General features: G+C 42.2%; 1 protein-coding gene across 1 annotated transcript in view; it reads right to left on the reverse strand.

Annotated features, from left to right (window-relative positions):
- adamts10 (ADAM metallopeptidase with thrombospondin type 1 motif, 10) overlaps positions 1-22,035 on the reverse strand; it is a 45,365-nt gene extending 23,330 nt beyond the window's left edge. Inside the window, exons 1-10 of the mRNA XM_069153233.1 lie at positions 21,936-22,035; positions 16,257-16,641; positions 10,866-11,005; positions 10,550-10,759; positions 7,128-7,296; positions 6,450-6,652; positions 5,126-5,209; positions 3,044-3,189; positions 1,847-1,890; positions 1,135-1,240 (exon numbers count right to left, since the gene is read on the reverse strand). Of these exons, the coding sequence (XP_069009334.1) occupies positions 1,135-1,240; positions 1,847-1,890; positions 3,044-3,189; positions 5,126-5,209; positions 6,450-6,652; positions 7,128-7,296; positions 10,550-10,759; positions 10,866-11,005; positions 16,257-16,359 (1,205 nt within the window). The 5' untranslated portion in view covers positions 16,360-16,641; positions 21,936-22,035. The remainder of the gene's footprint in view (positions 1-1,134; positions 1,241-1,846; positions 1,891-3,043; positions 3,190-5,125; positions 5,210-6,449; positions 6,653-7,127; positions 7,297-10,549; positions 10,760-10,865; positions 11,006-16,256; positions 16,642-21,935) is intronic.
- Positions 22,036-24,736: the final 2,701 nt, after the last annotated feature.

Consider the following 24,736-nt stretch of genomic DNA (forward strand, 5'->3'; position numbering starts at 1 on the left):
ATGTTCTGAAAGCGTTTCATCCCCCAGCAGACATTTCTTTTCATGTGGGTACCCCTCCTCCACTCGGAGGCCTGCATTTAATCTAATGCTGCACCGTGATGTCAAAACAAGTCCTAGGACAAATCAAAATAACTGCTAATTGTGTTGAAGCCTGGGAAACAGATTGCGCTGTATATACACACATGAATTAACACACTGTCCTGTCATGTTGACAGCACCGGCTCAGGGTCTGATACTTGAAAACTACCTGTGTTAACCATTAAGAAGGCAAATCCCTGATGAATCCACCATCTGCTGTAATACTTCAGTGCTGTTTGCACTGTGAAGTGAGGAAGAAGGACACTACAATAACTTCTCTTTATTCCACGTGTATCCAAGAAAAGCTAGCCCGCAGGATGATAGAATTACGATTTAATAAGTGATAAAGATCACAGACACCAGGTAGATTAGTAAAAAAAAGTTTCAGCATCATCTGGGTGAGCCAGATATAAAAAGCAGAGACACATCCAGGTGCTGTACGAGCCCCACGTGTAACTAATTCCACTGTGACTGAAAGAAAATATACAACTATTAACACACTCTCAATCCCAATTGATGGAAATGGCTCATGGTGTTAGAGATCACATAAACTGATGTAATCTAAGAACAATCTCTCTGTGGAGGCAGAGATCAACTTGGACATGCCCCAACTAAGAATACGAGACACCTCAGGGAACCCGAACATTTTATGTTTTAGGCTCAGCTAAAGAGGGACCGTGGATCTATGTCATGGACAAGGGATTTAGTGTTTATGTTTATGAGTTGTGTACTCCTTCTCTATTGTTTTGAAGGGTCACAGTTTAATGTGCATTATCTCTGTACATTTGGAGTTTAACCCTGTCCTGAAAGATTTCTGACGTCACCCCCAATGTATACTGTAAAACATGATTAATACCCAGTGACAGGAGACAAGTGCATGTGTTCAGTCTACGTTGGACCCATTTCTGTGCCTTGGTGCTTGCTGTAGCCATCGCCTGAGGTTTTATGTTTTCGGGTCGTCCATCTGTCCTGTGTGTGTGTGTGTGTGTGTGTGTGTGTGTGTGTGTGTGTGTGTGTGTGTGTGTGTGTGTGTGTGTGTGCGTGTGTGTTACTCACGTATGTCCAATCTCGTGGGCGATAGTGAAGGCTGTTCCGAGGCCGATATCCTCATTGATGCTGCAGCTCCTCTCTGGCTCACACATCCCTCCTACTGGAGCCAGGCCTGTCAAACACACACACACACACACACACACACACACACACACATGCAGTACATGAGTATAAAACACATCTGTGCTGTAGAGAATCCTAATATATCTGAAAAATTTTAAACATTTCTTTGAGTGAGTTTGCTCAATCTGGTTTTAGTTAAATTCACATTGTTGATAAAGTAGAACAGCAATATACACAGTACACCTTGTAAGTTACAAAGTCAAACATGATGTGCAGTCCATTTTTTTTTTGTGCATGAATGAGAAGTTGTGTCCACTTAATGTCAACGCTGTGAGGACCAGTTTGAGTCGTAAGTCATTAAAGAGAGGGCATTTTTGGAAAATAAGAACACTCTAGTTGATCTGGATCTTTCTAATGCCAAGAGGGACAAGACTGTGTTTTAGAGTTTAGGGTCAGCTTAGGGTTTAGGGTTGGTGTTAGGTATGTAGATGTGATGGAAAAGGTTAGGAGCAGGGGTGTAATGCATTATGTTGAGGGGAGTATTCATAAGTATGCACATTTTTAGCGTGTGTGTGTGTGTGTGTGTGTGTGTGTGTGTGTGTGTGTGTGTGTGTGTGTGTGTGTGTGTGTGTGTGTGTGTGTGTGTGTGTGTTACCGAGGGTTTCACAGGGTTTGTTTTTTTGGATGCAGATGTCGTACCTGCAGATGGGAAGGAAAATAAATGAGGCTGTTTAAAACTAAGACTCTATAATACACCCAAACAGAGACACAGCACGTAATGAAAACTGATTTTAGACACATACAAACACACATGGCATGGACATGCAGCATGTTCCCAGATGTTGACAGACAGACACACATTTTATGGAGGGACAGTGGATAGAAGTGATAGCAGACAGATATAGTTACAAAGAAACAATAGCCGGAAACCATGGTTGGTCTCTGTGGTGTCATCTGTCTGGACAGCTTCCATCCTCTGCTTGATAAATGCTGTCGTAAAATCCAACAGTTCCCACAAAGTCACCACCGAAACCACATCTCAAAAAAGTTATGACATTTATCTGTTTTTATGCCTCGTCTATTTGACTGTTAACCCCTTGCAGCACAAGTTTATTTCACATTATGTTAAAAACAATAGGAAAGTATTTGTGGCAGCTCTGCGCAGCCCCACTGCATTCAGATGACTATACCCAAACCGTGATTGTATTGTTCGCTGTTGCACATTCCTCAGTCAGTAGCATCACTGTTTTATCTGTTTAATATGCAACCACCAGTTTTGCCTGTTTTCCACCAGCAGTATCAGTAGCAGAGAGTGCCGTTACAGAATATGAAGAGGAAACTGAGAAAAAGCACAACTGTCAGCTTCATTGCAGGTTTGCTTTCATTTCTGTTTGCTTCCTCATCCTTTCAGGGTGTCTCTCCATTTTCTCTGGGCTGCTTTCTTAAAGAAAAAATAAATCTGTCATTGTCCCTCTCTTTCCTGTAATATATATATTTTTTATGTTTCTGTCCCTGTTCTGAGCTGTGCAGAGAGGCTCCAGATATTGTCACCCCAGGCAGGACAAGATACAGCCTAACTCTCCTGGACTTGGCTAAATGACGACAGATGAGGAGAGGGGCTGGGAATGTAATAATTCATCTTGGAGGAAAGACTTGTTTTAACCCTTATATGAACAGGGAAACAGACTAAACCTATTCTTATTGAGAAGAAGTTGCAGTGGAAATTTTGTTTTGGCTTAACGGACAGTGTTCAACAGACAATTTTGTTCTAAATTACAATTATTGATATGAAGAAAGCTCCAGAACAATTGCTCATTCCAATTAGACAAGTTTTTCATTCTGTATTTCTGACCTGGTGATGAGCACGGCGGTGTCATGGTGAGCGATGCCGTTGTCTGGTATGGCGTTCCCGTAGCTGCTCCGGTGTTGGATGGTTTTCTGCCACTTACAGAAGCTGTCTAAAGACTTCCCTGCATGGTGGTTGATCTCTAGCGTTGGCTGGTGGAGAGACAAGAGAGGAAACGCAGACGCAAAAGCAAATTTGAAAAATAAAAGTATGCATTTTGTTCTCCAAACACCAAAAAATCTCATGCATTTCATACATTTATACAAAGTCATTTAATTCAATAATATACAGTTATTCCAATGTTAACAAAGAAGGCATTCCAACAATCACAGTAGCCCAATAAAGCTATGATAACCCAGTGATTTAGGCTTCTTTTCCACTATAGTATGTTAGTCTTTCCGTGCTGTGAAAACTATGTATCTCTGCACCTTCACAGTGTTATGAGGCTGCAGAGAGGAGAAGCAAAGGAGGGAGTGCTGTGCTGGCCACAGCTGGCGAGAACTCGTAACCCAGGAATGCATGTGGTGACATAACTAGTAATTGTCTCATCCCACAGTCCCTCATTTCAGGGCTCACCGCTGGCCTCATTTTCCTTTCCAGGAGCAGCTTGCCTTTTTCAGACCTGGAAACCACCAACAGAACCACTCACAGAGACTACTCTCAGTCCTTCCCTGACCTCAACCTTAACGGTCCATGGAGTTAGAATAACAACACTAATACTGCCCACCGCTAATGATCCTAGCATTTACTTCTTTACTCCGACAGATAACGAACACATCCGAGCAGTAAATTATGGAGCTAATTTTGAGGCAGTATGAATAGTATGAATCATAAATGTTCCCTAATAAGACAGCTATGGAGGAAACCTCAAAGCCACACTGTAATGCCCCTTTAATTCAGTATGATTCATCTGTCAGGGGGATAGAAGGTTAACATTACGATGGTGCCGGCCGCACCGTCTCACCACATGCTGCTAATGGCAGGCTAATAAGGTCATTTACTGGGTAGTCAGATGTCATCTCCTGAGCTATGCCTGTAAGGTCATGCACTTTTTATGAGCTGAACGCATGCGTTGTGGTCAAGTGTGGATTCTCCCTCGATGTCCTTTCCTACCTCCAGTCACTCACTTACTTCATGCAACAGGAGTCTGCAGCCATGCCAGCGGCTCTGTGAGGGTGCACTTAGGCACGGTGGGGTTTGATCCCAATGTTAACATGAACATGCTACAACAAGAAAAAAAACATGTCTTCTTCTTAGTTGAGCATGTTACCATACTACCACTAATGTTCGGCAAATACTTCAGTACTGATTACATTTTTTTACCTGATGACCTGTGGTCCTCAATGAAAACTCACATTTTTATATTGTTAAAATTCATCCCAGAGAATATGAACGTGTGTAGTGAATTTCATGGCAAGGCATCACCAAAGTCATCAGGATTCATGCCCTGGGCAGGCCATCCAACTGGTGTCTGAGTGGAGGATAAACTGGTGGGCCATAGTGTCACATAGCTAGTGCGTCCAGGAGATATTAATCATGACATCATGATCTGGTCTGGTCTATCATGTCTGATGGTGTTCTCTGGTACTGTAAATGCATTACATATGGGTTTGTCCGTCGCCTCTTGTGAAGCAGATTTAGACGCTGATGTAAAACACATCAGCGTCTAAATCTAACTTTGAGATTTCCTCTACCCTGGACGTGCGTCATTGCAGTGGTCAGAGAGGTCACTGTTCACCGCAGTAACGAGCAGGACAGTCACAAAGCAGCTCTGTCTGACAGGTACAAAACTCCCCTCATTCCCTGACTTTTCTGCCTTTCCTCAATCATCTCTCTCTTCCTTGCTTCCTTACATCCTCTCATTCCTGTCATTACAGAAAGCATTCACAGGACCCACTTACACACTCAGAGTCCACTGGGAGTGGTGCAGGGAAAAGACACTTAAGCCAATAATTTTACACAAATAAGGAGCTCATAGATGCTTGATGGCGTCTGGACAGAGGGGTAATGAGAGGCAAGAGCAGATAGACATGGAAAGAGGAGAGGAGGGTTGTATGGCTATTACAGTAGCTGACAAAGTTCATTTACCTGGTCTTCCATGAGTAGGATGAGCCGTGTCACGACAATGTTGACTGCATTCCCCAGGCTAGAATCCTGGAACAGTTTGGCAACCTGACCTCCAGGGAAACAAGAAAAGGCCAGTCTTAAAAACGGCTGATACACCAGCGGAGCATATTACAGTGCAGCTGAGACAACACTGGAAACAGAAACAGGAGTAATCCATCATAAATACATTTGTAATTACAAGATAAATCCCAGAAAGCAAAGCCCTGTCCTGAAAATGGAGGGATAAACTACAACTACTTGTCAAAAAGTACAGACCATCCAATCATCACACTGGGAAAGTCTGGGTAAATATATGCAGCCCAGGCTAACTGCTCAATGGCAAGGGAAAAGAAAATTGGGCTAATAGGGCATTCCTTTGTTGTGTCCCTAACAAGATTGACTTTAAGCTACCGCCAAACATTACAGAAGACGGAGTAGTCTGAGAGTACAGTAATTATCAGAATTAGAGGACCAACAGTAACAAAGAAGACCAGAGTTGAAACCACTACTAGCACTGAAGCTGCACTCAGACACTTGTCATTATTGCTGTCTGGTGTAATTTAGTCCACTTTGCTTCACACCACTAAAGAGACACTGTAAATTTATCTTGTTCTGTAACAGTCCGGATGCAACCATCTTTGTCTGTTGACCAACCTTTCATTAAAAGCATTCCGAACATGTGTTTGTGTGTGTGTGGTTTTAAAGTGATTAACTGTGTGTGAAGAGATCCGTATTGACAGAACTAATGCCGACAATGACATATAGCCTAGGCTTGTCTGAGTAAAACATGTGGCCACCCGAGGACAAACCAGTCAACACATTTTTTGTTTGTTTGTTTGTATATTTGTTTGTTTATTTCCATGCAACTGAATAACCCTACATCTAATTTATTTCAACTTAATTTTTTTATTTTTTTTTTACACACATAAATGCATTATAAATGGACTTAGAGAAGCACTGAAATTTCTACACTGGAGGCATTCTGTTCTTTCCAACAATTTTTTAATCCCTTGAAAAAATCTTCGTTGTGGACAGCAAACTGTTCCTTTGTTGTTTTTTTTAATTAAGCCAAGTAACCAAACCACAATTGGCCGATGGATTGTTTTTGTGTAGTTCAGCTTAGAAAAGCTGAACAAGACAAAACCAGAAGATCTTCACCACATCCTCTCAGTTCGATTGTGTTTTATGGTGAAACTTGGCATGAAGAAAAGAGTGACTTCCCAATTTTATTCACAAAGAATAACTCTGGGAAAAGTCATCAGGAAAGTGCATTGTTAAAGTATATCTTTTGTGTTGTGAAACTTACAATATTCATGACAGCCAGGATGTACTGCTCGATGTCCCTGCGACCATGGTAACCCACCATCATCTTGTCAGCTACCACCAGCGTCTCCACGTAGCGCTCCCGGCTAACTGAGCGCTTCAGAGGCAGCTGGCCACGGCCAACATGATGAGGAGGCGTCTTCAGAGTCCGCTGCCACCATGACGCACCTTTCATTGGCTTCTCGTCTGAGGCAGTTCACAAACACTCACGTTTAGAAAGCATATAGTCAAAAGAAACCTAAGAAAGCGCAGCAGCAGTCCAGCTAGTTATACATATACTTTTTAATTATTCACTTTACAGTTTGTATATGCAATAACTGGGAAGAAAGTTAATGATAATCAGCTCAAATACTGAACCAAGCAACCAGAAAATGCTGCCTGAACAAACATCTCATGATTGCGGAGCAGAATTAAAACACAACGTTACAAAACTGTTTTTTACTTCTATTTGTCAAAAAATGGTTTTCTGAACAACATACTTTTGCTTTTTCAGCAACGCCCTGTAACACAGACTCAGTCACGCCTAATCACAACTGGGAACTCAAGACACAACCGCAATCTTCTGCTGCTGGCTGCAGTGCAGATCAGCCTGGGGCTGTTTACTCCTCCAGTCTAGACCTCATTGCTGCTACTAAAGAGACCAGAATATCTTTGCTCTCACCAATGACTCCACACGATTGGCCTTTGTACTGATGGCGCAGCGATGACCGCTTATAAACCACATGGGGGCGCCCCTCTGCTCTATCCCCCCTCTCTGTCCTGGTTTGGTTATCTGGTGAGACAAGGGGTTCGATCAGGTACTCCTCTCCGCCTGCAACAATCACCCCCTGCTGCAGAGACACAGATTTGAAGAACAGAACAGGGACAGTTGCCATCATGACAAAAATATCATAAACTTTACAGTGAAAGATTGTCCTAATCTTCACTAATTATCTCAGTAATTTTGTTTACTGTCAAATGAGCATTGTAACAAAAGCTCATAAAGTTAATACAGATCAATCTATTAAAGAAAAGGCTGAAACTAATTTCCAAAAACCTATATACCGACATCTAATTTAAACAATTATTTACTTGCGCGGTAGTAACACAGTTGTTTAACCCCCTTACCATCCAGTTCACTTTCATTCAAACACACCTCTTCCGACTTCACCTTGAACAGTAGAACTTTAGTAGCACTTAAAATGACACTTACTGATAGCACTTTGTAGTTTGGCTTTCTTGAAGAAATTGTATTTTCTTGATTCCTGTTGTTCTGGGTTTTGTACCCTCATGGTTGAAATGCACTTATTGTAAGTCGCTTTGGATATAAGCGTCAGCTAAATGAAATTTAATGTAATGTAATTTACTTCAACTAAAGTAGCACCATGGTTATTTACCACTACAGAATTATTCATTACTACAAAATAAACATTTGGCTGCACAGCTTAACTTTGTGATGACCCAGGACTGAAGATGTTGACAAGTGGTTATTGTTTTTTTATGCACTTTTTTTTTTAACGGAAATAAAACAACATTATAATGTAGTGAAATCACAAAATAATGAAAACAAAAAGCTGATAAGTAGTGGACTTTGAGAACCAAAAAATTAATTTCAAGGTCAAGAATAAACTTCATCAGAATCCGTTTCAAAAACTAAAATTGATCATATTTTTTATCCTCATTTACAGTGACAGGGTTTATGACCTATTACCTCAACAGAGGGTTAATTGTGAGTGAATCACCGAAACACCCGATGAGGCTCAGGTACTCAACTGATGATGTGTCCCAAATAACCTCTGCTGTTGGTTGGCAAAACAAAAACATGTGAAGTGTGGAGGGCCTTGAAGGTACAAAAAAATCATGTCCTATGTTTTGAAATTATTATCAATATTATCAGTCACAGGATTCTTATTATTAGATGTGAATTTACACTCATCAGCATAAACACGACCCTAAAATATGTCATTATTACTCGGTGTGCATCTCCAGAGTCTCAAAGTCTCCAACTGCAGTTCAGTGAAGTAGTGCTCCTCATATTAAAAATTACACATACAACTGGATAATCGTATCGCTCTGTGTTCAGCTCTACACACACTGTTCCCCTCACGGGGACCTCTGTGGGGACCGCTGGACCCATCTGAGAAGAGGATCAGGAACCCACAGAACAAACACACGTGAGAGCATGAAAGAGTGAATGGGAGCGAGAAAAACGAGAGAGTGAGACAGCGAGCGATACACTAACACTTCCTTTGATTCTGCTCAGATGTGTTGGCCCCGGTCAGAGCGAGCGTCTCCACTCGACTCGCTGCGGCAGATTAGAAAGCGCCTTTAATCCCATAATAAAGTTAGTGATGCTCCTCTGGACACACAGCCCGCTCGCTGGTGAATGTGCTCATGCTGGTCTGACCAACAGTAATTACGTGTGCGGCTTATTAACGCTTTGTGAACATGTTTAATCCTCAGCTGTGTATACAACTGTTATTGTGGGGCCTGCTGTTTGTAGTGAGAGGATACACAGATACACGGTGCTATGAATACAGCAGAGTGCTTTCAGCCAACAAAATGATGCATCACAATTCAGAATATCCAGTCAGGGGGTTCAGACGAGAACCAAGTCTGAAGCATCAACAAACAGATGCCAGGCCTCTGTTATGGTGTGCTGAGATAACTTCATGAGAAAAGTAAATGAAATGGAATCGATGCTTTTCTCAGGGCTGAATCAGTCCACTTTGGGAGGCTGTGAGGTAAGATGGCTACAGCTAAACAATATCTTACGTTTTCCAGAAGGCCTTATAACAGCCCAAAGAGAGCACATCAGAACTTGATGCATTGTAGTTCATAGGTAAAAGTTATGGTTCTCAAACTTCAAACAAAGTGCTTGTCAGATTATCTAACAATTAGTGTCCAAAACATAAGAGAAGAATTAGGAGGGTTGATGTCGACAATTATAGACAAGATTGTTTTCTTGTCATTTTGTCTGATTCAGGCAGTGAAGCGGCGATCGACAGGAAATGTGGGAAAGAGAGTAGGTGAATGACATGTTGCCACCATCTGGCCATGCGGGAGTCGAAATCAGGGATGCAAAAGCAAAGCACGTATTTTATGCATCCTAACCACTGACCCTTTGGGTCGTCCCTACTTCTAACAAATTTTTAGAACTTTCTGAAACCTGTTGAGTAAAACACCATTGATGTATTTGAGGAGAGACTGTCCACAAGCGTGCACAATTATCATCAGCCATTATTAAAAAAAAAACAGTTTCTGGCATGTACACAAGGTTCATGTCAACATCCAAGACAAAATTAAGACAAAGAAACTGACATTTTCTGGAAACTCCTGTCACAAACAAACTGGTCTGCACTTACGTAGTGCTTTTCTTTTTTTTACCTTCTTAGCAGTCTACAAAGCACTTTTTTTCGCAAAGCAATTTTTGCCTCCCATTGACCAATTCACACTCACACACCAATGGCGACAGAGCTACCATCCAAGGTGCTTGCCTGCCATCGGGAGCAACTTGGGGTTCAGTTTCATGCCGAAGCACACTTCCGAATGTGGACGGGAGGAAACAGGGTTTGAACCGCCAACCTTACGATTAGTAGGCAACGCGCTCTATCGTCCCTTAAACATTTAACGGATATAGTTATATTTTTAACCCTCCTACAACCAACTGCAGATCAACTGTCCTGGCTTGTCGAAAACATGAGAATCTTCTCCACCTCAAACATCCATCCCCTATGACGTGAACATGGCATAAACCTTTTGGAGGGAAATGATGATAGCACAGGATTCTTTTCACCTTATCGTCTTTTACACTTGTCATTTATCTGTAGGAATAACAATCTAGAGAATACAAAAATAAAGTGACTCTTTCAGGATGAATCCTTCCTTCGAGATGAAGTTTAAAAGGACCTGACAAAAAGACCACACTGGTCAGTTTGGCTGAGGATTAAGGCTGTCTTGAGGATTCAAGGTTTGTTAAAATGTAATGCTTTGATGTTGGAATCCAGCGTTTCTGATCCCTTATTTGCTGAACCAGCGCTGCTGTGGGTGCTGACCTCACTCAGTGTATTAGCTGTGGATTAGACTGCGAGGTTTCAGTCTTACCAGGCCGTTACAGTTGCTCAGGGCCACTTTGCTGGAGTGCGGTTGGTCTTGGAGGTGTCCCACGTAGTGGCAATGCGGAGAGTAAGGGTGGCTCCAGGCTAATCGACCCCTCTTCCAGTACTCCACCCTGAACTGCCGTGACAGCAGGCCTCCCTGCAGCGTCAGGTTCAGCAGAAAGTTGTTCCGTGATGTGGACAGCTGGTAGAAGAGCTAAGAGACAGAGAAAGAGAGATATATAGATATATTCAAGTAATTTAAAGATGTGTGTAGCTACAGGACAAAAAATAAATAAATCCGAGTAAATATTTTGTAATACAGAGTCAGGCAGCCTGTCTTCAGTGCTGCGTCGTCTTCTTTGGTGGTGTTGAGAAGTTTCTGCGTCCATCATCTTTCCATCAGGTCCTACACGAACAGGGATGGCGATCTCATACTGGCCGAGACTGGACAGGAAAGCAGCTAACAGAGGGAGAAATAAAGAAGGCATAAAGTTATCATCAGTGTTTAACTACATAAAGCCAAAGTTCATCTTAATCTAATTGGCTCTAATTAAAAACAGTTGAGGATGTGGGAGTTGCTTATTTTGAATAACAATGTGGGCCTTTTTATTGAGAGACTAACCCAGTTGGCAAAGACAAACTTGCGGACTTGGCCCGCTGCTGACAAGGCCCCTCCACTCCAAATAACCCCTCCTTCGCGAGGCCAAAGGGATGTTGCCGTGGTTACCCTGAAACTGTATACTTCCTGTCTGTCCCAGTCTGTGCCTGGGCCTGGTGGAGATTTATTGTCCAAACACGCACAGCTCCAAACAGCCAACGTCAGCTAACTAACAGGGAGAGGTCACAGGCAAATGGGTCCAGTTTTCCTCAAACCTTTGGTCTCGGTTGGTGGAGAAGCAGCCCCTTCCCACACGGCCTAAATACCCGGGGAAAATGACTCTCTGTAGGCAGCAGATAGATGTGGCTTAAATATACAGCAGGCACAATTACAAACGCTGCCTTCGGGAATCTCGTAAGGTTGCACCGCACTTTCGACACGAGAAGGCTGGCACGAAATATACTTAGCCTTCAAGTGGCTTAAATCACAAAGAGAGAACAAAAATGGTGAATGAGTCTGCATTTTCTGCATTTGAAATTTCACGTTCTTCTTCCACCACTGTGTTGGCAAAACATACTTGAGCCACTATGAGCCAACAGTTGTGTAATGAAGTCTTTTTGCTGGTTGGTTTTGGTCTGTGCCGACTCGTGAAGCAGAAAGAATTTCTTTAGCGGTTTGCTTGCTATATGTTTAAAGGTACTCGACTAACCTGTTAGATAATGGCTGATTTGTTTAGCGTTTAGTGGTGGAGAGATAAAGTTCATGCAATTGTTGTCTCATCAGAGATCAGATTAGACGTGTAATACTTTGTCACGCTGTCTAGTAATGAAGAGTTTTAAATGCATTTAAGAAAGTCTGCACAATCTGAAATCTCAGCAATTTTTTTTCTCAATACTGAAATTACTAAGTGAGGCTTTCACCGTAAGGTTTTGCAACATTATTTCCATCACGGCTTTTCAGGCTTTTGTTATACCCTGAGCATAAAAGCAGGTGCAACGCAAGGTTTTGTTGATGATTCATTAAGAGTTAAAAAATTTCTCTGAAAACTTTCAAAACTGTTAAAAAGAGAACTAAAATGACAAATTTGATTCAAATATTTGCAAAAATATCTATATTCTATTACAACTTCTGAACTGGAACTATCAGAGAAATTTCTGTTACAAAGCCAAGAAATCTTGTTAACAACTACTTCAAATGAACTTCCAATTGACAGTGAAGGCACCAAAACCCTATGAGCTGTATTCCTCAAAAGTGTTATGTTCCTGTGAGCACTGAGCTGGTTTCCACAACATATCCATCCTGCTTTCACAAACCACAACAAGTAATCAGGCAGGTTGTATTACCATTACCTTTCAAGCACAGGAAAAGCTCCTGAAGAGAAAATGAGGGGAGGGTGTTAATAAAGTAGATATAAGCCACCTCCCTGGAAGAAATTAATGAGACCTCACACAGAATAAACTGTAATGAAAACCAGCAAATAAATTAGCCTGCAGTTTGAAATGAAGGTTTCAGCGGAAGTGTTTTCTTTAAAAACCCACCTAAGCCTTCTCTCCACAGGATTTCCAACCAGCCCCTCTCGTTCCCACAGAATGTCTGCCCACACCACAAGGGAAACAACACACGTGTAGCTGTTACGGATTGATTTAATCTAAAGAAAATTTAAAAAAAACATTGACTTAACTGTTTAATATGCCAAATCTAGACATAATGACCGCAAAACAACCTTTATTAAACACCTTCAGCTGGAGGCAGTGAGAGACAAATGTGGTTAAAATTGTTATAAATCCTGTTTGTCTGATAGTTTTTGTTGTTTCCCCATAGTAACAGATACACACCAGATGTTACTTCAAAGCAGCAGTGTTATATTGCCAATGTTTGCAGAATTAAACTATCCAAACACAGTATGTAAACTGACTTGTTAATCACATTTATGCGTATTCGGTTTACCAGAAGACAAGACAATTACATGCATGCCAATGACAATAGCTTCTTTTGTCATTTTCACATTATAAAATTTGATCTCTTTGCATCAGGGCAAACATACTTGCATATCAGTTCTTTTGCAGTCACCTGTGGGGGTGGATTTAAAGGTTCAGAGACTGTTCCTGTTGCATGCGAATGGAGCGCAGCACTATGATGTGCATCGAGAAGGCAGAAGCTATAACTTTTATGAGTGGGTAATCCGAATTACATTGCTTGATCAACATCAGCGCCTGTGTGACCAAAAACGAGTGTAGCCAATAGTATTTTTGTAGCCAATAGTGCAAAAGTTAATCAACTAATTCGGAATTTTAAAATGTTAAGGAGCGATTAAAACAAAAAGCAAACTGACAGTGGAAACATGCTTGCTAAATTTAACAGGCGAAAACACCCTAACGAGTCGGTGCTGATAAATACAACTCTGGCTCTGTTATCGCCAAATGAAAATAGTGGGAGGAAGTACTCTGGATGGAAAAGCGCCCCTCCCTCCTTGTCAGACACACCTCCATGGCACCTCAGGCCAAACATTGCTGCTCAGCCCCCTTTGAAGCAAATACTACAAGAGCAGAAAGACCCTGTAACTATTCAGCATAAAGCCTGAGAGTCATAAATGATGGGAGGAGCGTTCACCTTTAGATAAGAGACTTGTTAGAAGCAGCTTTAAAGGAAGCTTTTAAAAGATGGTGTGTATAAAACAATCGCAACCTCACTCACACTTTTTTTTCTGTTTATATATCTGTCTGTGTCTTGCTTGTCTTTCTCCGGTATGCAGTCTGGGTTGTCCATATAGGAAAGTAATTAATACACACACATGGCCAAAAGTATGTGTGTATCCCCTTCTAATGCTTTGCGTCCTTTTGGTCAAGGGTGTTTTTTTTTTAAATAGTTTGAGCAAAGCCCCTCCGTTCCAAATAAGAAACTCCAGGTGACGATGTGGTGAGGGTAGACACGCCTTTTGGGAGGCTGCCACTTCAGATTAATCTAATCAGTTCCTTCCTTAAATTTGTTCCTACTATTCTTGCACATTAACCGATTTTAACGTACACGAGTAGAAAAGTTAGAAGTCCCCGGACCCAAGCTAAAGTTACTGTGACAGATGCAAAGATGAGGATTGTGCTACGTGAGATTCAAATACTGGAAATCTTACTATTACGGCACACTATAATATTTTAGACAACACTGTACTTCAAATGTTGTGGCCTTTTGTGATTTGTTAACACGACAAAGGCAGATCCATGGTGTGGAAGAATTTAACTCGAGCCCTGACCTTCTCCCCATCCAACACCTTTTGGATGAACTGGAATGTCGACTGCTAGCCAGGTGTTATCGTCCAGCATCAGTGCCTGACTCCACTAATGCTCTTGTGGCTGAATGGGATCAAATCCCAGCAGCCAGATTCCAAAATCTTGCGGAAAGCCTTCCCAGAGAAGTAGACTGTTATTAAGCAGCATTTTTTTTTTAATAAGACAATAAAACATCACATTTGGAATTAATGTTTGGGTGTCAATATACTTTTGGGATGGTATATAAGACATATGTAAGAAAAAAAAACAATAAGTGCAGGTTTAAAGACCTGACTTCCTATACCTGTGGAAAACAAAGTCTCTGAGGGAAGAAGCCACGTCAGGGTTTGAGGGGTGGGTTATTTAAAGGAAGCAGTGTGGCAGACTATTAGAGACAGATGGCTGTGAGGGGTCAGAGGTTAAGTTTAGGAAATACACAATCACAGCCTTGTTCGGGGTGATGAGACACTGACAATCGGGGAATTTATGTCTTTGCGTTTAGGGGGATTTTAGTCACTCCAGCTTGAGTGGGAATGTGAGAAAGACAGAGAGACTGTGTGGTGAGGGCTGAGGGGGGCGGGCACGTGGCTGTGCCACAACATGATTTGTGGAAGCAGAGTTCAAGTTCAGCCAGCCCAGACCTGCAGGCCTGGAGTATACCTCAGCCGGTCAGACCTGAAACCTTTTCTACGGCTCATTTCAGCCATCTTTTTCTCATCTGAGCACTGTGCAAGTGAAATACAAATAAAAACAATTACAGAAACTATAAAACATATTTTGAACTCGCATAATAACTGAAATAATATGACATACTGAAAGTATTTACAAATATTCATTTCGAATCTAAACTTGGCAAATTGAGAAGATTTAAGTTTTGTTTTTTGTTTTTATTGAAATGAAAAGCAGATTTTACTCCAGGTACCTCGACCATAAAATTCATTAAACTTGCTTTCAAAGAATGAAAATAATTAAAGCAAAACTATGAAGCCAGGATCACAGACCATAAACCAACAACATTTCTCACTATTTATAAAGGAATATAGTCTGTGCTGTTAATAATGTGTTTAACTCAAACACCAGTCTCTGCAACTCTTAAAAGTGAGACAAGGACGCAGAAAAAAACTTGAATTTCTGATTGTTATCCATCCTGGCCGGCCTTGGATTAGGGTGTGACACCAGTCTAATACTCTTCTGTTTTCTGATGGGAAATGGTCAACACATGTTTAACTACACAATTTTCTACATAAGATCAACTTTTGATTAAGTCCTCATTGTTTTACCATGCTGTGAGTGGTATGACAAAATCTCAGACTTAAGACAAATTTATGTCATCAGACAGTAAATATTGTCATATTATTTTGCTCTACAACTTCTTTTTTTTTTTTTAAATCTAACTGAGAAGTGTGGTCATACATTTCTACAAAACCTTTTTTTTTTTTTTCATTTAACAAAATAAAAATACTGCTACTTTGTTGCGGTTACTTGGCTTAACACAAGCAACAATTCAGGAGTGTAGCCAAAACAGAATATAGCAGTTTTGATTTCAGTCAAAATTTTCTAATCAGTGAACAAAATAACGATTGCAATTTAATGCCAGTTTTATTGATGTGTTTGCTAATCAGAGCAGTTAACATTCAGTGTATCAAACGTTGTACCTGCAATGTTCAGACCTTATAACAAACCGTTTCTGATATCTGCTTTTGATTTTCAAAGATACTGCACTACAAAGTTAGAGTATATATAGCATGTCAGAATATTTTATCCACACATCTTATCCAAAATGGGTCAAATATAGAAAATCTTTAGAGAAACACTGTTTTTTCTGTTTCCCAGACAGATTTATATCTCACCTTGTGACTGAGCAAACTCATCTCTGTGACCTCCTGCGACCTCGGTGGCAACCATGACGACGATGACAGTGCAAATCAGACCAGTCCTCCATAGCGTTTCCATGGTTACTACAGTAGTTGCTATAGTAACAGAATTCAGTGCAGTGGTCCCCGGGCCTCTGTCCCAACATGTCTCCTGCCCTCTCGGATGCCCCGTCGCCTAGCAGTGGGACAGCTCAGTGCTCTGTTGGGCCATGGCTGCAGGAAGATCTGAGGAGAGTCAGCAGCACTTACAGCAAGTGGTGATGGATCCTGGAGAAGTCGTCATAGAAGTAGAAAAAAACACCTGGACGGATTTGTAAAGGGGCTCAGCGGCAGTGGTGGTTTCACACTCCTCTCTGTTGCCCTGTGGAAGAGAAAGTGTTCAGTAACTGCAGGAGGAAGGCCAGAAAAGGCAGTGAAAGGGAGGGGAGAGACAGATTTAGGCTCAAAGAGGAGGGAAGAACAAGGCAGACATAGTGAAACACAGACAGAGAGAGAGAGCATGAGATCCCATTGACCCATGGAGTTCCCAGTCTAACAAGACAAATCCACCCAGTTCAGATTCAAGGACCGCCCAGTCCGGCATTGTTCCTTCAGATAATCAATCTTGGCTTTAGCGAGGGGCAAGCACCCCGTCTTTCACTCTGATGACCAGAGACAACAGCAGGTCCCAACCTGGGGCCCCTGAGGACCCGCACTTTAAGCTGCCTGCCCACCGGAAAGAGTTCAAACACAAAGGAAGCCATTGATCTTGTAAAAAAAAAAAGAAGCTGTGCCTAATGCCCAAACAGGGCTTGAAGTGGGTATTATGTCAGAGAGTCTGGGGGTAAAATGAGCCAATTTGAGAGGAGCAGCAGGTTGCCATCACCGCTACGCTGGCTGACTCTGGTGGTTGGTTGTATGGCTGAGTGACTTGCTGGCAGGCTGCCTGACTGTACAGCTTACTAATTGGCCAGTGTATTGTGTAGCACACTGATGGTATGAGAGCCTATATGAAGCTTGTTTACATCTAAGACAAAGAGTTCTGTCATTATTATACTCACACTGATACTGAGGGCAGTGCTGATATTTGGCAGATTAAAAATAATCCAACACAATATAATCGACGGATTATGGAGTGCGTGCTTTGCAATTGGTGCAGTTCAAATGATTCAATTACAGAAACAGTTTGGAGATTCAGATCTTTGAAAAGTACTCCAACTTTGCATTGCACCGGATAGTTTCTCTTCAAACATGGTGTCTACATGTCGACTTAACTGCCGGCAGTTCAGTCTGAGACTTTGTTGTGTTACACTAATAGCCTCAATCAGAGGCCACAGAGGTTTCGTAGGTTCACGTCTTTCTGACTCCACAACCCCGCATTTTTTTACTTGTAGTCTTGAGGCTCAATCAACACAGACTCAATCGAGTAAAGGCGTTATACAATTTTTTTTTCCTTTATGCAGTCGTAAATCACTACAAACAAACGTGCCCTTTAAGGACACATCAAACATTGAAGAGCACATGAAACAGGACATACAGCTGTATATCATCTGCATAGAGCTGCACAATGTCCGTTTTTATCAATTAGCGGATGATGATTACTATTTTACACTGACTTAACTTACATTTAACTGCTGAATATAAAGAATAGAAAGTTTGTGAGGCAGCACCCGGATGATGATCATTTGACCGTAATAGTTCAGCCAACCAGACATTATGAATTTGTATCTTGGCGAGAGGAATTTTGTTCGTTTTCCACACTACTAATTTGGCTGTCTTGTGCTAAAAATAAACCTAGGTTCCTTTTTAATGAGCACTATTCTTTTTTGGGCTCTTTTTTTTTTGTTTTGTTTTAGACCAACATAGACCAATTTGCTTTATAATAACAACGGAAAATAACTTCCTCAGAACCACAGTACCCATTACAAAACCAGACTAGAGCCAGGACCAGAAGTCACATTTTCATGGGTGCCCTTCTCTTTGACTTGAGTTTCCTGGCTACAGATTGCAGTGTCAGCTAAAAATCCAACCCTCACTATTCCCAAGTAAAGTCTGCCCACCCAGTTCACTCTCGTCCCAGCCTCCCTTCCCTCCCCTCCATCCCTCCTTCAGAGCCGTCTGGGGAGAGAAGAGCGAGCGGAGACGCCACACTGGCCCAGATGGCTGGCGGCTAACCAACTGCAGCCAAAGGTAATCGGAGGCAGATGGGAAACCTTTTGGTGACGAGAGCAGAGGGAACAAGTTGCCTCCTGAAAAGAGGATGAAAAAAACCCTAAAAAAAACAAGTGCAAAACCCGAGAGGAATGAAAGAGGGACAGCAGAGTGTAAGCTATTCAAGCCAGCTGGGAGCGCCATTCTTGAGTGTTAATACCCTGAACTGAGTGTGGAGGAATGAGTTGAAAAAAGCCCTAATGTGCCTCTTGTTTCATTTCAAACAGCAACGAGCAGGTACAGTAAAAAGAGAGCTTGCTTTAAAAACACTGAGGGGTCTTTGTACTGTTGCAGCTTCCCTCATATGTGGAACAACTAAAAGTCTTTCTCTCTTCCCCTCCCTCAGGCTTTCTCCCAGTCATTTCCTGCACAAGCCAAACTCCCCTCCATTTTCATTACTTCTTCTGCTCCCGCTCTCGATTTATTGTGGGGTTATTAAACTTGCAGCTTGATATCAAGTGCTTTTCATTACCACTAACTCTCCTCTTGTTTATTTAAACCAGAGAGAGAGGGGGAGATTGGACCCCACCAGTGCTGTCCCTTGGTGCTTTTTAAGTAAAGCTGCTTAAAAAGATCTTTGGACAGCCTGCAAAAAAACAAAATCCTCACAACATGCATGCACTGCCTTGCACAGCTTTCCTGGTAAATTATTACTCCACCATGAACCGCAGAGAAATATAGCTAAATTAAGAGTAAGCTGTCTCGCAGAGGTGATGGCGTTGTACATCTTCCGTGGTCTGTTGTGCAAAACTTTCCCTCTGGGCTGTATCACTTTTGCGAAATAAAAACGTATGTTTGTCAGCAGGCCAAGTGAGCACATACACGGACTCTCTGCTCAGTGTTTTGTTTGGATGAGCTACAAGTATCGAGCGTATAGCTGCAATCACGGCCAAGAGGGAAAGTGGTCCGAGTTGCAGACAGGCCACACAACTTCCAATGCTATCACAATTTGCAGAAGAGTGGAGAAGAAAGGAGTCGTTGTTAACAAGAGACAGAAAAGTTGGATCGCTCAGGATAATTAGGTGGGAATTTAAGGGTGGGCCAAATTTGCAATGTAATCAAGCCGGTGGACCCCGGAGCATTATGACACGTCATTTTTTTTTCATCTTGTCATCTACCAGTGAGCACTGACTGGTGCTTTTCATGTGGCGTAAGGGATGTACAGTGAATGTTTTTCTTTTAAATATTGGAGCTAACTATGCTGTCCTTGTCTTTAACTGTTGCCAGGGAGAGGGGAGCTATCCGAAAACTAGCGCACTAATCAAAGCCATATGACCAGCTCAAAGTAAAGTCTGTGTGGAGCGAACAGATGCTAAGTGTCCCTCAGCTTAGATTCAAGCCTCGCACTCCCCCATTCACTCTCTCTCTCTCTCTCTCTCTCTCTCTCGCACACACACACACACACATACACACTGTCTGCACTTTGATCATGGAGAAGCTCATGAATCAGCTTTAGTTTCAGTTTATTATTTCATTAAACTGGCAATGCGGCTTCTCTTCTCTAATAAGACCATGAGGCTGTGGGATCAAATTGCTCATAAGACGAATGTCACAAGTCAGACGCTGCGTTTGAGTCTGCCTAAGCAGCAACTGCTCCCTCACTGAAAAAAAAAGAAAGAGGTCCAGATTTAAGCAAATCTCTAAATGAATCCCTGAACAGGTGATAGTAAAGACTGGGGGATATATCTCAGACTAAACTCTCCGTCTGGTCCAAAAGACAGAAAAAGAAAGAGAAAGAAGCGGGCATTCCTTTCTCGATTTCCCCAAATAAACAGTGCAGAGATGAAAAGTGGGAACATAAACAGGCCGGAGAACCTCGGATGTGCTCCCCTCACCCTGAAAATGTGCCTCACGAGTCTGAAACAATATTTAGTGAGAGAGAGAGCTGACTCGACATGAAGCGAGTCAGCCAGCAGCACTGGGAACGGAGCACAGATGGTAGAGGACGGTTTTCTCTTTCTGTCTTTTATCAAATTCATTTCTGTGCAGTTTTTATCTGCTTTAAGGCAGCCAACGGTCGAGAGCAAGAAAAGAAAAACCCATCTAACTGTCACGAAACACAAATAAAAGAAGCAATGCTCACATTTGAAAAGCTGGATTCATGAATGTTTGGCATAATTGAAAAATGCTTATCAGAGTCAATGCCACCTCTGTCAATTAACCAATTTTGTCTGCTCTAATCCTCTTTATCTATCATTATAAGCCACTTTTAAACACAAAAATACTTTACAGAGCATTGACGCAGTGGAAAGGAAGGCTGTAAATGTGTGTGTCTGTAAAGGTGTTCATATTAGGGATGCACTGATCTGATATGACAAATTGGTATCAGCAAGTTTGCTGTCCTGGCAGCCATGACGTGGCCGATCCAGTTTGAATATACTTTTCTCTGTTAATGTAATGTTTAAATTAAGGGGAATGATCACATTGAGTTTAAAGATTTAGAATTTGAGGAAAACAGCGACACGTCAAGTTGAGATATCAGAAGAGAAAAAGTTAAGTGCATCCCTACGGTGTCAGTATGTGTGAAAGATTTGCGTGATGGTGAAAATCCAAATAAACTTGTGAAATGTCTAACACCGTCACGTGCAAACTATAAATCCACGTCTCAAATGATAGCATCTGAGATCTTCATTTGGCCAAATAAAAAAATGATGAAATACATATGTATATGGAATAAAACTAGGATAAAACAGAATGATGCTGCACAATGATCAAGAATCCGACAATATAAGCAGAAACCTGCAGATATCTCCCAAGGCAACTGATGTAATGACTCATCTGCCATTTCTGCTCTCAGTGAGGGACCACAGATTGGCATACATGTGCCTACATGTCATACAGCTAATTACCGCACGAGTGAGTCTAAAAACAGAGCCTCTCCTCTGTAATCCCTGGAAGATGTTGCATACAGTGAAGCATGTTCACTGTGATAATGGCATGGTACCTTCTGAAACCTGTTGCAGAATCACTGGTGTTTTTTTTCCACCAGGAAGAAACTGCAAGTTGCTCCCCCAGCTGGTGAAGGACAAAATGCCACCCTTCCATTATGTACCTGATGTCTGCTGACAGCCACATCATCCCTGCACCGGCAAACACGCACACGCAGGCACACGCACACGCTGCCAGCCCTATCACCAACCAATGAGGAGATCTCAGCCATAAGTAAGAGATTGGTAATCCAAGGATTGGAATTGTTGGAAGAATGCAAATACCATAAAAAAATAAATTAAAATTTTTTTTTAAAAAAAACGACATTAAACCCACAAAGGTGCAGCTCATGATCTTATGACACCATAGTGGAAAAACTCACTAAGGACGACATTCAAAATCTCTGCAGGGATATTTCTGGAGAAAGGAGAGGACAAGAGTTGAGAACAGCCTCCTGCCAGCATCATGTCAGAGCCGTTTTCTTCCAGAGGCTGTGCAGCGAGTACGCAGAGAGTGTGACCGGGCTCGCTGACCTACCTTCCCGTGTCCCCCTGGAGAAGTTTCCGCTGTGAGTCTGTCCTCTGTCCTCAGCAGCGGAACGTAGAGGAGGAGGAGGAGGCGGCGCCGGCGGGTGACTGAGGAGACTCAACTTCTTCCACTTCCAGAAACAGAGCTGCAGTGAAGCAGATGTCAAGCTCCCCGCTGCAAAAAAAAACACAGACACATCCGGTAAAAAAAAAAAAAACTTGCAAAATAATGGCCGTGTATGCAGGGGTTTTGGTGGTGAAACATCGAGCTGAGCAGAGGGCTTGGTTCGAAGTGGATCGGTAAACACCGGTACGCAGTGTCGGCACCTCCAAACTTTGGTGTGCTGTAACTTTTAATTGCGCAATCGGCACTTCTGCCCTGCGCTGTCCATTCCAAGAACACGTCATGCTTACCTGCTCTTCTCTGTTGGCAGCTACATCAAATTAAATTTACGACAATGTTGGCCTGCGCCAAAAAAGCAGAGCTTCGAAATTAAAATGCTACCGTTAAAACCTACCCTTCTCCTTAAAACGTATGCTGTGAACATGTATGTAACGAACTCCCTACAGGTTTTGTCGGACCGACTTGAGTCTGTGCACTCTTAAAATGTTTGGAGTTAAAAGTTATCAAAATAATGTTGTTATTGTCGATCGGTGTCCCCCGTGGCGTGGCGGCCAACAAGTCATGCTATGGCATGTTGTTCAAATAAATTGCCGGCATTTTCAAAGTCAGAAATTATTTATGGTTCTTTTTTAAGTTCATGAGAAAGGGAGGGCTCCATCCCCAAACCTTCTACGGGAGAAGCAGCAGTGCCAACCACTGCACCATCTACCTTCCCAGGAGTACGATGGCATTGTGACAAATCTTTGTCTCACTGCAACCTATAACTCCACCACCCATAAATATTCATTCAAATGTGACCGAAATCGCCGCAGACATTCTTTGGATAGTAGATATACATGTTTTCACGGGGGTCTGCAGTGATATTAAATATCTTCCTGTAATGTGTTGTGGAAGCAAAACTTTTTTCAATTTCTCCAAACGTATCAACTTTACTAAAAGTTGAATCACCATCAACAGGCCAAGGTGGAATTTGAACCACTAATATCAACCTTGGTGAAGTAGAACCTTTTACCTGTTGAGTTAACCAGACTGTAGGTTGAGTCGCTGGAAGCTCTGAGTGAACAACGTGAAACTCTTTCTCCTGCCTCGCCTGAAGATAGTCCAGCGGTCTACGTCCAGCTGGAAACAACCTCATGAAGACACGGGTTCGAGCCCCGCGCCGGTATCACACATGGTTAATGGTTTACAGAGGGGTAATAATAAGCCACTGTAGGGTGAATCCCTGTATCGTCAGAATCTGTAGCAGGGCCACTGCGTGCAAGTACCAGTCTTCACCACTTTACACATCAAGCACTGGTCAAGAACAGTGGTATTACTGAAGCGAATGTCAATGTCCAAAGCCACATGTTTCATAGAGGGCAAGACCTCCTAAGGCAAATCCCTCTAAGGGTAAACTACATGGTTCATGGGGTTGAGTCCCCCTTAGGCAAGTCCCTCTAAGGGAATAAGGAACGAGATCGAGGACAAAAAAATTTAAACTGCAAGCGGGAACATGCCGACCCGCTGGATCCCCGACGTGCAGCGTGCGAGGGCCCGCACATCACCGCTTGCAGTTTGAATTCCCTGTTTGGTATAGCAGGCGATGCCATGTTTGTTGTGACCTATGAAGCTAAAGAGGTCGAAGCCATCGATAAGTAGCTTGTCTTCATTAACACAGTTGTAGCAGCAGTATGTTCACCTGATGTTGGTTGGCAATGTGCTGGATGAGATCACACATTGGTTCGGTTTTAGCCATGAGGCTCGTTTTAATGAGGATGCGTGACGCCTAGTGGGTACTGTTTAAGAACGGAGAGCTGATGGTGAAGATCGGTGTAGATCAGTGTTGCTCTGGTGTGACTGGTTTTGTTGTATTCGTCGGAGTCGTCAGGGATCGTCAGAATCTGTAGCAGGGCCACTACGTGCAAGTACCAGTCTTCACCACTTTACACATCAAGCACTGGTCAAGAACAGTGGTATTACTGAAGCGAATGTCAATGTCTGTTTTGCAGCTCTATTTAGTACAATTTGGTGCACTTTCAGACACTTTTAAAAGTAGTTAAGTAGCCTAAGTTTTCTCTTCTCAACTAATATATATATATATGTAAAAATGTAAATGTAAAAAAAAAAATCTGTGTTTGTAACTGATGCAGAGAAAACAAAAACACGAGGTATAAAACAGGCTGAAATATTCAATTATAGCACCCCTATAGCTTTTTTTAAACATGCGCTTCACACTACCTGTGGTTAGGTCTGTCTTTATTTTCTCATTGCACATGCTCATGGTGGCCTTCAGATTCTGAACCCAGTATATGCAAATGGAAACTGAAAGTGCAGTCAAAGAAGACACAAAATATACTGAAGATATTTAGGAGGCTGTCTCTCTGATGTCTGAGTCGCATTACTAGTCATAGTGTTTTAATGAGTTTACCAAACTGCTTTAATTAAAGAAAGGAATCCTTCAAATTATATCACTTTATGGAAAATTTGCATACAAGTTTATGTTCATGCTTTTATTTCGCAGGAGCCCATTTTCCTCCTCCTTTTTTTCCTCTCTGTTTTTGGGTGACTTGATTCAGCGGGATCCTGCTGACTGGCTGCCAGATCTGCGACTCCTAGCAAGCAGCTGCAGTCGCTGAGGAGGGGGTGGTGTGTGTGTGTGTGTGTGTGTGTGTGTGTGTGTGTGTGTGTGTGTGTGTGTGTGTGCGTGT

Source organism: Embiotoca jacksoni, unplaced genomic scaffold (assembly GCF_022577435.1).
Source record: "Embiotoca jacksoni isolate LCO1_2020_lvr unplaced genomic scaffold, fEmbJac1.0.p SCAF_19, whole genome shotgun sequence".
Lineage (NCBI taxonomy): Eukaryota > Metazoa > Chordata > Actinopteri > Embiotocidae > Embiotoca > Embiotoca jacksoni.